General features: G+C 42.3%; 5 protein-coding genes across 5 annotated transcripts; 2 read left to right on the top strand and 3 right to left on the bottom strand.

Moving 5' to 3' along the window:
• Window positions 1-115: 115 nt before the first annotated feature.
• On the bottom strand, window positions 116-4,693 carry LOC108137709 (monocyte to macrophage differentiation factor). Its single transcript, XM_017259592.2, has 5 exons — window positions 4,463-4,693; window positions 2,409-2,667; window positions 2,120-2,310; window positions 1,811-2,030; window positions 116-1,307 (listed from the first exon to the last, which is right to left on the bottom strand). The coding sequence occupies exons 2-5, from the start codon at window positions 2,655-2,657 to the stop codon at window positions 1,026-1,028; spliced, it is 942 nt and encodes a 313-aa protein (XP_017115081.1). The 5' UTR covers window positions 2,658-2,667; window positions 4,463-4,693; the 3' UTR covers window positions 116-1,025.
• Window positions 4,694-5,321: 628 nt separating this feature from the next.
• On the top strand, window positions 5,322-5,870 carry LOC108137711 (translation machinery-associated protein 7 homolog). The gene is made up of 2 exons (XM_017259594.2): window positions 5,322-5,408; window positions 5,476-5,870. The coding sequence occupies exon 2, from the start codon at window positions 5,491-5,493 to the stop codon at window positions 5,683-5,685; it is 195 nt and encodes a 64-aa protein (XP_017115083.1). The 5' UTR covers window positions 5,322-5,408; window positions 5,476-5,490; the 3' UTR covers window positions 5,686-5,870.
• LOC108137710 (ribokinase) lies at window positions 5,863-7,210 on the bottom strand. The gene is made up of 3 exons (XM_017259593.2): window positions 6,896-7,210; window positions 6,288-6,839; window positions 5,863-6,218 (listed from the first exon to the last, which is right to left on the bottom strand). Exons 1-3 carry the CDS (start codon window positions 6,949-6,951, stop codon window positions 5,903-5,905), a joined length of 924 nt encoding a protein of 307 aa, XP_017115082.1. The 5' UTR covers window positions 6,952-7,210; the 3' UTR covers window positions 5,863-5,902.
• Window positions 7,211-7,918: 708 nt separating this feature from the next.
• LOC108137766 (vacuolar protein sorting-associated protein 37C) lies at window positions 7,919-9,584 on the bottom strand. The gene is made up of 5 exons (XM_017259669.1): window positions 9,493-9,584; window positions 9,325-9,418; window positions 8,956-9,265; window positions 8,745-8,896; window positions 7,919-8,602 (listed from the first exon to the last, which is right to left on the bottom strand). Exons 3-5 carry the CDS (start codon window positions 9,224-9,226, stop codon window positions 8,408-8,410), a joined length of 618 nt encoding a protein of 205 aa, XP_017115158.1. The 5' UTR covers window positions 9,227-9,265; window positions 9,325-9,418; window positions 9,493-9,584; the 3' UTR covers window positions 7,919-8,407.
• Window positions 9,585-10,000: 416 nt separating this feature from the next.
• LOC108137612 lies at window positions 10,001-10,572 on the top strand. The gene is made up of 2 exons (XM_017259387.2): window positions 10,001-10,082; window positions 10,149-10,572. The coding sequence occupies exon 2, from the start codon at window positions 10,163-10,165 to the stop codon at window positions 10,505-10,507; it is 345 nt and encodes a 114-aa protein (XP_017114876.1). The 5' UTR covers window positions 10,001-10,082; window positions 10,149-10,162; the 3' UTR covers window positions 10,508-10,572.
• Window positions 10,573-12,629: the final 2,057 nt, after the last annotated feature.

Genomic DNA, 12,629 nt, shown 5'->3' on the forward strand with positions numbered 1-12,629 from the left:
ATAAAGTAAATTAACTAACCAACTTAAAAGTAAATAAAATTTGAAAACATACAACAGCAAGTCGTCTTAAACTATAAATTGTAACACATTTAGGGTTCCCCTCAAAGACATTTGCTTTCATTTTGAAATAAACCATTTATTCAAGCATCATCTATGGAGTTCTATGGGACGTGCCTAGAACTCTGCGTTAAAACTAATCGAGCTGCACCGAAATAACCACGGCAGACACCAAAAACGAATACACGAAAGCAATATCCGGCGATCGCGAGCCAGGCCCCAAAATATCGAGCGTATATAATGATCACCTTTTTCAGTATCTGCGAACACATCGAGTAGTCCCTGAGCTAAGCGATGAAACTTGCCAAATGGGCTGGGCTCGCGGATCGCACGCCTCCTTAATTCTAGCTAGGTCTGTATATGGTCTGTATATGGTATATATGGTATATATGTGTAGTAAATATAGTACATCTGTATAAACATGCATAATGTAATGCAGGCTAGGCGGGCTCCTAGTTTTCAAAAGGCGCGGGGTGGGCGAGGAGTTTCATGTTGTAAATTTTCGGAGCTTTGTACAATTTCACTTTCGTTTCGTGTTGTTCGCCTTTTGAGTACAATTCAAAGTCTTTTGAGAAACACATGCCCAAAACGTGAGCTGGAACATGGTCAATGTAAAGGTCTACACAATATTATATTACATAATAATATCAAGTTAGATAGATAGAGATAGAGATAGATAGAGAGAGAGAGAGAGACATGAGCACTCGCACAATTTGAATCTTTGGCAAGACCGCAGATACAAGAATCACAAGAATCGTTTCGATTTAGTTAGTCCGTAATGCTAATGGCTACAACTACTCGTATTCGCTCAGATAAATTTGGCTAATTGTGGAGCAGAGACTCGGGTACATCATGTACATAGGTAAATATGATAACACATGGCTGACAAAATCGAATCCCTGTTGTTAAGTACTAAGTACTAAGGTCTAAATTCGCTGTGTTCCCCAACTGCTGCTCCGTCGCATTGCTCACGGTTTGATGACTCCATCGCCCGGGTAAAGGTTCACCAGGATGGCGTAGTAGTGACATCCGGCGGCCAGCACCACAAACAGGTGCCAGATGGCATGGGCCATCGGTATCATTCCGTCCGCCTTGAAGAACACAATGCCCAGGATGTAGAAGGCGCCGCCGAACTTTAACTGCAGCATTCCGTGGAAGTGGTGGCCAGTGAACACCACCACCAAAGCCGGACCAAGGCCCATCACCAGGTAAAAGAACGTCTCCAGGCACTTGTAGCGTTCGTGAAAGAGCTGTTTTGGTGGGTAAAAATATGTTGAAATATGATTTGGTATAAGATTAAGTTAAAATAAGAAATATAATAAAATTCAAAATAACCACAAATTCTATGATTCAAAGTCTTTGAGTCTGGCAAAAATATAAACTGTTTGGCATCTTTGAATGTAAGTATATTCTAATCCTGAGTTCCTATTTAAAATATCGCATATAGGCAAATAAAAAGATGTTTAGATTTAAAAATTTAAAAAATATTAGAAGATAAAAAAACTAACAGCTATGCATTCTACTTTTAAATATCAAAAGTGCTAGAATTTAGATTTCAAAATAAATATATATATATCAAAACAATAAATATATATATTCAAAAATACCTATGATATACAAACACAAGTTTAAAGATGCATTTGCAATGCATAAAAAGGATACTTTAACATGGACAAATTGGAATGAAAAATATAAAAAAAATGAGTGTATTGAGACTTTAGAACAAAATGTGGTAAATTAGGGCATAACCCACCTGCTGGTAGGCAATTCCAATGCCCGCCATCAGCCAGATGACCCACTCCATGCAGAAGAGAATGGCCGAGTGGTCGGTGTTCTCCAGGGTGAGCCACGGGAAATAGGATCCGGCGATGAAGACGTATATCATGGCCCGGTCGCATCGATGCAGCACGTTCTTTAGTCCCTGGTACGTCTGCCAGCCCAAACTTGGCCACGCCTTCACATTCCTTGGGGGTCTAAACAGGCGAAAAAGAGCGATTGAAAAAAGGTGCAACAGTGCAACAGTGCTACAGAAATCGACCAAAAGGTTATCTGGGTCACTCACTTGTGTTCGGCGCAGTAGCAGGAGCAGTGAAAGAAGGTCGACACCGTGAAGAGCATGCAAAGTGCGCCGCCGTACACCCAGGACACCAAATACTGGCTGGAACTGGATGAGCGTTCGAAGAGCTTTATGGCCGCAAACACGGCCGGCAGTATCCAAATCCCGTGGGTAATCACATTGGCCACCTGCTCAATCTGTTTTGTTGGCAACAAAACAAAACAAAACAAAACAAATGTCGTTTTACTTTTACAAATACACACAATATGTGAGCGGAATGCAGCTTAGAACCCACCTCCGTTGGCTGATAGGCACAGCCGTTCTTGGCCTTGGCATTCTTCCACTTGACATTACGCAGCTGCAGCTTCAGTTTGGAGTTCGACGTGATGATGGACTTCCAGAACTTGCTAAATAGATCCTCGAGGAAGGCGTACTTGTTTTGTATGTCCTGCATCAGGCTGAGCGTTCCATTGCCATTGCCATTGCCATTTCGATTCCGATTGAGATTCCCACCGATGGGGCCACTGCCTTCGCTGGTGCTCATCGTGGACAGACTGCGGATTAGATTACAAATTGGTTGTCCGACTCGTAAAATTGATAGATTACCAGCCGCCTAACCCAACAAACACAACGAAACCAACAAACCCAATGCCTAAACCAGCCACCCACGCTTTTCCCCGTTTTTATGGCCAAATGATTATCATTCCCCCCCGTTTTATCATCTTGTGCTTTTGGGCCTCGAGTGCTTATCAACCGACGGCAATCACTGGACAATGGACAGTGGACAATGGACAGTGGACATGACAGTCCAGTCCCGTCACTTGAGATGTTTCAGCATTGAGTCAATCAATTTATGCTCAGTTATTATGCACCAACAACTTGCATACAATGGCCAAGGTTACTGCTTTTGACCCGCAATTGAAATTCGCTTATCTCGCGGGCTGAGAACATGGCTCAAAGTCCATAAAATCGATGGTGATATTTGTTCCCTCACAGGCGGGAATACGATTATGGGGTTCTCGGAACTCAATTGCAGCTGCAGTCAAAATAGATCTTATTCGGACAGAAAGGTAACTTCGGTAAGCCGATTATAATTATTTTTTTTTTTTTTTGCTTTTATATCAAACAAGTTGCAAGCTATTAATTACGTTCTATATAATCAAACATCTGACTTGAATTATAATTGCATATGCGTGGGTAAACAAAAAAAAAAAAAACAGGTAATCATATTATCCATATAGATCCATATGTCTGATGGCTATTTAATGAATTTACTCATTTGCCCATTTCTAATGACTTCATTATTGAGACTTATGCAAGTATGTTAAAGTCCAAATACGAGGAAATGGAATTTTTCTATAATGAAGTGCATGTAATTATGGTAATATTTACTCAAGTCTCAAAGTCTAAAATTTGATGGACTTGAAGGGGTTCTATAGAACCTAAATAAGTTTATAACCCTGAAAAACTTTTTGGTTTTCGAATTAATGAGGCAGAAATACTCGTTATATGCTGCTTAATAACCGGTGGAAATGACCTTATAATAACTTTTTAATTACTGTATTTTTAGAACAAGTAAATATTTGCCAACACTTAAGGCGATTGAAAACTTTTAGGGGCTTTTCTAAATTCCCCCCTCATTCAATTATGACAGCTTTTCAATAAACGAGCGATAGTGGGTGGTAAACTGGTGACCCCCAACCCCCAAAAGTATGCCCCATTGGGAGCCGCGGGGGTGACAGGGTGGAAAAACATAACGGTCGCCCCCCGATGAACTTCATCACCATAACGACTATGCTAATCGCTATAAAAATAGATGCCTCGGGCATTCCATTCCGTATATTGGCAATTACCAAACAGCGGGTGGGGGATAATGTCACTGAGAGAAAATTTCGAATTTTTCAAATATTTTGAACTTTTTCATTTGAAATTGCCCAAATTTACTGTATTTTTCCTATCTAGATCTGAACTTTTAATATATAACAATCCCTATTTAAACTAAAAAAAAAAAAATTACTTTTGATTTCGATTCTTTCGATTTTCAATTGGACTCTGAGTATATTTATTAGTTCTATTTAGTTTTTAAATTGCTAATATTTTAGACTTTCAGGTGGTAAACTCTTAAGTAGTTTTTCTCAGTGCACAGGAAAGCGTCCGAGATTGTTTACATCTTTCAGTCTGAATCAAACGACGTGCTATAATCCAATTTGTAGTGCTGCCGTCACGCAATTCAGCCTTGTCACCTTCATTTCCCGTATTTCCCGTTTTTCCGTATTTTCCGAACCCACCTTACGTTTTCCCTCCGAAAAAGAGAAATCCGAATTTTTGGTTGGGAATTGGGAAACTCACCGTTCTTTTGGGTCCGCGGATTCGAATGCGGATGCTGCGCTCGGTGGAATGCGGCTGCGGATGCGGATGCCGATGGACGGACCCGCAGTTGGGCGGATTCGGAATCCCAGTCCCACGCAGGATTCACAGGGCCCCAAAACTCGGTGCACTGCATCTGGCGGAGAACCGTTGTGTTTGTGGAGGTTTCTTTTGGACCTGGCCTCAGCTGTCGGCGGATTGGGGGGACTTGCCCAGTGGTGGGAGAAACGGCGATGTAACGCCGATACATCAGTGTTGTAACAAGTTCTTTGGCCATCGATAGCTTGTCGTCGATGGTTCCATCCCTAATTAAATTAAAATATGCTACATCTTCTCTTCATACATTTTACATACGGGAGTAGTTGAAAAGGTACTCTCTGGTCCAACTAGTTTTTTACACTACATATGTTTAAATACGAATTAATCTAGCATTAATATTTAAAATCTGTTTTTGGGGCATCACCCTGTAGTGCTATTTACAAGAAAGAAGGTGCCGCAAAAAAAGAAAAACAATAATTTTCAAATGGTGATCTACTTGGCTTTCGTAAGGCATTCAATATCATATATTTGAAAGATAGCCTGACTTTTAGCTAAGTAGTTTTGATAACTCTCAACGCAAGTAAACAATTCATTGCATTTTTAATTGAAACCCCAATAAGCAGTTATAAGTGAGGAAGTGAAATTACGTTTAAAAACGTTTAAGAAGACTAAAGAAAAAGCGGATAAAGGCTTTGAATTCTCTTAAATCCTATCTGTAATCGTTTATCATTGATACAAAATCTCTTCAAAGGTTAAAGCGCTCAAATTGTTCAATTCAAATAACGATTATTCTTCGCCACCTTCTCAACGCGCCTCAGCTATCGAAACCGCTAAGCTATCGATAGCGATTGCGTTAATCGTACGGAAATCGGAAAAACGTGTGCAAAAGGTGCGTGACTTATATTTTGTTTTATTCCCTCGGAATTTTCTCATTTTCCACTGGTTTTCTCACGCAGCAATAGCAAGCAACTATGTCTGGACGCGAGGGCGGTAAGAAGAAGCCACTGAAGGCGCCTAAGAAGGACGCCAAGGACATGGACGAGGACGACATGGCTTTCAAGCAGAAGCAGAAGGAGCAGCAGAAGGCACTGGACGCGGCCAAGGCGAATGCATCCAAAAAGGGACCCCTGGTCGGTGGCGGGATCAAAAAGTCGGGCAAGAAGTGATGCCATAGCGCCGCTGCCACGCCCACAATCTACTCCAACCCCCTTACGTCCCGAACCCACTGGATGCAGCATTTTAGCCGAATCACAGCCATGTGGACCAAAATTGATCGTCTAACCAGTTGGAAATCACATCTTCTTTTTTATACTTACGCTTACCATTAAATAGAGCATTGTACGTCAGGAAAGAGATTTATTGTACGAACTGAATCTGTCGGCACTAAGTACGCGGAAAGCTGGCCTGCGTGCCGGGCAACTGGACGGATTGCGAGGCCACGGCACAGGCGGCGGCTATGTGATCCTCCAGTTTGCCCTTCGCATGGCGGGCAATGTTGTGGGCCAATGCCCCGATGAAGGCGTCGCCGGCACCCGTCGTGTCCACCACTTTCTCGGCGGGCACATGTGGTGCCGGCACATGCCGGTACTCGCCGCCCTTGGAGTCGGCGGATCCGAAGACAGCTCCCAGTTTGCCCAGTGTTATGACCACCGTATTGGCACCCATCTCAATCAGCTTCGCAGTGGCAGTTTGAGCTTGTCTAGAAAAAGAAGTAGAAGGTATACCTATAAGAGGACTTTTTTTGTCATTGGGATGCAGCACCACCTACTCGACGGTCTCAATGCTGGCCATTTGGGTCATCAAAGCGGCCTCGCTTTCGTTCACACAAAAGATACCGGCCAGCTGGAGCAGTTCCCGTGGTGTATTCTCCATTGCCGGAGCGGCATTCACAATGGACACGCCCCGGAAGGATTTCAGTGCCGTCAGCGTGGCCTCGATGGGTGTCTCCAGCTGGCAGACCAAAACCTTGGCCTCCTGGAACAGTGCATCGGCATGGGCCACATCGCAGGAGCTCAACATACTGTTGGCGCCCACCACAATGATGATGTTGTTCTCGCCCCCCTCGGATACGGCTATTTGGGCCACGCCCGTCGTCTGGCCCTCCAGCTGCTGCACGTGCTCCACATTGATCCCCTCCACGTCGCGCAGCTGACGCAGATAGTCACCGCCGAAGGTGTCTGCCCCCAGTTTGGCCACCAGAGCTGTCCGTGAGCCCAGTCGGGCGGCGGCCACACACTGATTGGCACCCTTTCCGCCGTAGCCCGTCTGGAATCGGTGTCCGTGAAGTGTCTCTCCGGGTTTCGGCAGACGGGGGGTGTAGCTGCAAGGTAGTGGCCAAATTGGATCAGATCTTTAGGCATTTCTCCGGCCACTCACCATATAAAATCTATGATGGCCGAGCCAAAGACCAGCACTTCGGTGGTTTGAGCCATGTCGCCTCCAGTGTCCGTTATCGCTGCAAATGCACTATGGATTTGGTTTGATTTGGGTTTGTTGTTCCGTTCCGTTCCGCTTATCGGCGCGAGATTATGTGACCCCAGTGGATGAGGGGCAAGGGCAAGGATGGGGGCAGTGGGCAGTGGGCAAATGGGCGGAGCACTATCAGCTAGCTGGCCCACTTCATTCCTGGCCAAGATCGTTGGTGGAGCGGGGGGGGTGGTAAGTCACTAGGGAAATTTCAGATAAATAGCTTATCTATAGCTAGAAAAGTGGGGGACTGAAAATACCAGAAAATACTAAGAGTACCAGATGGTTTTTTAAATATTTAAAATTGTTTATTGTTTGAAAACAAAAGAGATGGGTTTTAGATTTACAAAAATATTGGCGAAGGTCTTCAGACTCATTTAGGTTTGAATAAGTTTTGATTTCGAACAGCTGATTTTGGGCGGTATTTTTAAATTTAAAAACTAAAATAAAACAAGAGAATGCTATTGCCAAAACATATCTTTTAAAAAATATTAAAGAGATATAGACCGTTATATTTATTTATGATTTTAATCGCAAAAGCCAAAAGAAAATTGCAAGCTCTTTTTTTTTGAAATTTCTAAAAAAAAATAAAAACAAATATGCATAAAACAAAATAAATAATAAAACAACAGATGTTCAATATATATAATCATAATGTAAAGCTAAAATGTAACTATTTAGTCTCATTAAAACATGAAAAATTGCTAAACTCTCATAATTAATAAATAATAATAAGAAGCAAATAAGATCCTTTAGTTACATATGTTTTTATTGTAATTTAAAAATTTTAAAACAAATTTTAATTATTAAGAATACCTGAAAACCTAGCTTAAAAATATGTTGTTGTTTGTTTAACAGCAAAGCATTCTTAAGAGGCAGTCCCCAAAAAGAAAGAGATGGTGAAAACACCTCAAAATCAGATAAATCATAAAATCAGATAAATCATAAAGTTTATTAAATATACATAGTACAAATACATTGATTCGGCTGGCCATGGGACAAAATTAGGGACCAAAAATATTTATATAACCTAAGGGTAATACAGGCGACTTGAATTTGGGACTGTATTTTGGAATTGGGAAATAACACATAGCGTTCCGTTTTTAGGAAAATAATTAGAATTACAAGCCACCGAATCTACCGATTCACACGTGTTAAAATATAGGTTTAAACTAGCTTTCCACTACTGTTTAGCATTCTGTTCCGTTGCGGGGATCCTCTGGGATCCCTTATACCATTTATATATAACTCTGACTCTGACTCTGCTCTGGATCCATATCTCTGATCGGTTCGGTTCGGTTCGATTCGGTTTCTCTGTTGATTATCCTGCTTAGACTCTATTATTGCGACTCGTGGCGAACGGAGGAGTGGGATGAGATAACATTGAGTGGACTGCACAGCCAATGTCTTCCACCGGCCATCCTAGATGCCGGCCCGCTCCAGGGCACTCAGCTGGGTGCCCAGTCGCTCCTCCTTGGCCTTGCGCTCGGCGCTGATCTTCTTGGAGCTCTGGTACGTGTTGAGGAACGTCTGCACATCGATCTTTCCATTCAGGAAGTGCTCCACATGCCGATCACAGTCGGCATCGGCATTGGAGGCAGCAATCTGAAGGAGTTCCTGCGGAAAAGTAAGACAAAGGGGCATTATAAAAAGGACACAAGTGCAATTAAACTTGGTTTCTAAGAAGCAACCGGTTCCCAATCTATTTTTACCTGGTAACGCATTCTGTTTCCCCATTTTCAAAGTGTTCCATACTCACCCTTATGTGCTGGGGTGCGTATTCCTCGGACTTTTTCAAGTATTTCTTATTTAGCTGGTCGCATTTCTCGCCCAGTGTTTTTAAAGCTGTGTAATCATCGCTGAGCCGGCGCTTCAGCTCCACCAGATGGCTGCCCTTGCTCTCGTTCTCCCCTGGATTGGATTGGAGATTGTAATGGATGTGCCCAGTTTTTGCGCATTCATTTACCCACTTGATATGCTCTCCACCTGGTTCATCATAGAGTCTAGCTCCTCGTTGAGGTGCTGCACCACGGACATCTCCTCGATGAAGTCGTCGAAGAACTCGGGATCCCTGTCCAGTTGCTTCAGCTCGTCCAGCGACAGAGTGGACAGATTGGGCATGTTGCTGTTGTCGGCAGCCGCATCCTTGCCGTCATACTTGTCCAGTGCGTGTCCTTGGAGTGAGTGGTCGTGGGCTTGGGCATGACCATGACCTTGTGGCGAATGCTGAGTGGTGGGCATTTTGTGTTCCAGCTTCCAAATTCCAGTCAATAAAATGAACTATAAATTTACATTGTGTCATTCGAGAGACAGGGGCCGATATTAAATCCAACACTTACCCTTACCACGTGTTTACAAAGGGACGACGAGGGGCGACGTCGACGACACGAGCTGGAGCACCCTCTAACCTCCAGTGGGAGTTGACGACCCCGGCTGCGAAACAGCGGGCTGCGAATCATAATATTCCTGAAGGTTCTGCCACCGATTCCGTTGCATTACTCACTCACCCAATCGCCGTCTGCTGATTTCCTGATCTCTCCTGGTTTGACTTCGGTTTGGAAATGGGATCGTTACGGATTTGCGCAAATCGAACGGTAGCTTTGTTTGCCCCGATCGGAGTTTCATTATCTTCTGTTCTGGCCAGTGCTACCGATTCGGCTAGTTTGTAGCCAGGCTATTTTCGAAAGCGGCCACTTGAGAATTGCAGGTGACAGCAGTTTTAGCTTTTTCCTTGGCCGATTTGTTTTAGGCAGGTCCTTTGAAATGTACTTAGTCAAAAAGAAAGCTTTATTTTTAGGCTAAAAGCTTGTGTTTTATAAAACATATTCTTAACAAAAATTTTAAATTTTTCACACATGGTTAAAATACGAGGCTAAATGCTATTTTTATCAAATCAGGATAATAAGTTCAATAAACATAATTTCAAAAAAAATCCCAAACTATATGTTCAGATATATTAAAATATTTTTTTAGCTATTAACAGTGAGAGCTGGCAACACTTTTTCTGGTTGTTCACAAAGCACCGTTGACACAGTTGGCGGGACAGAGTTGCCAGCCAATGAGTATCGCGCATGTCCGGCAGCACTGACAATCAGCTGTACGTTTGTTTACGATTTGCCTCGTTACTTTACATAACAAATTGAATATTTTACCAAATAAACAGAGTTTCCAGAAACGATGGCGCTGTTTGAGATGAAGTGGCTGCGCCGCTGGGTGCGACGCAACACAAACCCCATTCCGGAGCACCGCGCAGAGCTGTGGAAACGACGTCTGAGCATCGGATACGCCATATTGGCCTGGCAGGCTTTCGGCTTCGTTTGCTACATGGTCTATACCGGTCGAAACGATTGGGCCAAGTACTACGGCTACAAGACGGAGGAGGAACTGGCCCTGTCGCCGGCCCAGCAGTTCGCCAAGCACCTTAAGGTGGAAGGTACTGGCAAGATCATCCGGTTCTCGGGATTCCACAAAGTTGAAGAGGTGCCCTTCGACGCCAGCGAAGTGGAGCGTGTCAAGGAGTAACCGGAATCCTGTCTAGTTTTAGTGAACCATCTTTTTTTTCGACCGATTAAAGCTTATAAATAGGACAATTGAAGACATTTTTTTATGCTGATGCGGTATTTCTGGCCTAATTTCAGATGGAGCAAAGTTTGTTAGTAAATTTGATAAATTCATGCCCCTTTTAAGCAATTGACTAGCTCAGCTTAAAAACAAATTCTCAATGGATAACTTTTTGGATCGGACAACTATATCTATTAGCTATCCGGCGCATATCATTAGGATTCCTGTTGGCAGTTATAATAAACAATAAATAAGCCAAGTTGTTTTTGAATTTGTTTATTACCGTTTTGTTGGTATTTAAAAGCCGAGTTATTTGGTATTTTTCCGCCCGTTCACAGGGTAAATTTTGGCGCTCTAGCAACGGTCACACAGCGAAAAAAAATAAACAACAAAAAAAAAAGCAGCGACGACGTTGACCGCCGAGCGGATCGTTGGCGATAACAACAATAACAAAACGAACCATATTGCAGGCGGTACTTTGGAGATAGCCCCTGTAGAACCGTAATCCCCATAACACCAATAATCCCAATCGGTAATCGTAATCCCCGCGAACGCCTGTGATTCCAATCGGAGAATCAGTGACATCTATAAATAAAACAACAATTCGAAGCGCAGGCAGCGCAGTTGCAGCATCCAGTGCAAAGTCATATTGTTAATTGTTGCAGAGGAAAACTGAAGAAAACTAAATGAATATTAATTGCCCAACGAGTGGAGGTCACTATTTGTGGTCTCGCTTGCTCCCCCTTCTCCACGGCAGCGTGCCCCACTCCTCTCCCCTAACTGCACTCTGCGCTCTGTCTGCAAAATAACGGGACTAATGCATTTGCAGATGGCGGCTGATTTTCTAATTGGAATTTGTGCAACAAAAAACATAGAGAAACAAAGAGAGCCGCAAATAATTGCTAATTAGTTGCATTTTTCCCATTGTTGCAAGGCTTCGCTTACGAATTTCTAATGTAATTAACGCGGCAGCTGTTTTTTAAGTGTGTGTGTGTGTGTGGCCTTAGTTTATGATCTTTTTTTGTTAAGTTTTTGGTTTTTTCTGTGTGCAGCAACAACAAAAAGTCAAAGGTGCAAGTGCCCCACACAAATACATGCATAACTAGCGGAGACGGCAACCGAAAAAAAACAAAAACACAACAGCGAAAAAGGAAGTAGGAGAGGGTCTAGGAGAAGAACCGTTTGATTGATTATTGCCGTGCCTCCTTCTCTCCTTTCCCTCCACTCCTACTTTTGCTTCTACATTCCCAGCGGGACGAAGGGTAAGTAAAAAGAGTACAACACAAAAAAAAAAAGAAATATTAAACTAGATTCCATTGTTGCTGCTAGTTTTCGAAAACCATTAAAAACGCATTAATTATATAATTTTCGGGGAAGTGAAACTTCCACTTTCTGCTTCTAAGCCCCAGCAACAATAACATTAATAGCAGCAACAGCAAAACGTAAACCATCAACAAAGAAACTTTAAAACTTCGAAGCCACGCATAAATATTTATAACATCAAAGAAAAAACTACAACAAAAAAAAAGAGTTTTTAGAAATGTTAGCGAAAATGAAACCGTTTTCTAAAAATAATTTATTGTCGCCGGTGTTTCTATGTATTGCTACCAGACCACAGACTCTACGAAAGCACAACATATAACAAATAACACATAACATATGGCAAGCGGAGCGAACAAAGGCCGATAAACACCAACATAAACATATCAAAAGAGAGCAGCGCATAATTCGAGCGGTAAAACGGTAAACAGTTCTCAGCGACTGCGCAGTTCGCTGCAAAAGCGATACTTTTTCGGGATTTTCCTCCTTCCTTTAATGATAACTTTTAGAGTTAAAATAATCTTTCTTTCCGTATGAAGAATTTTTAAACGAATCGTTATAATTTTGATTATAAAATGATCTGTAAATGGTTCCCAATAACTTATTACCAGATTTCATCTTCTTTCTCAGTAATAAGAAGTATTACTTAAAAGATTGTTTATCTCTCTGGCTTGAACATATCGGAATATATTGTTGTGTTCTCTGTTATCTTATTGATTTTAAATTTAATCATCGTATTTAGTTAAAAATATTTTTATCTGTC

This window comes from Drosophila elegans, unplaced genomic scaffold (genome assembly GCF_018152505.1).
Source record: "Drosophila elegans isolate 14027-0461.03 unplaced genomic scaffold, ASM1815250v1 contig_149, whole genome shotgun sequence".
Classification (NCBI taxonomy): domain Eukaryota; kingdom Metazoa; phylum Arthropoda; class Insecta; order Diptera; family Drosophilidae; genus Drosophila; species Drosophila elegans.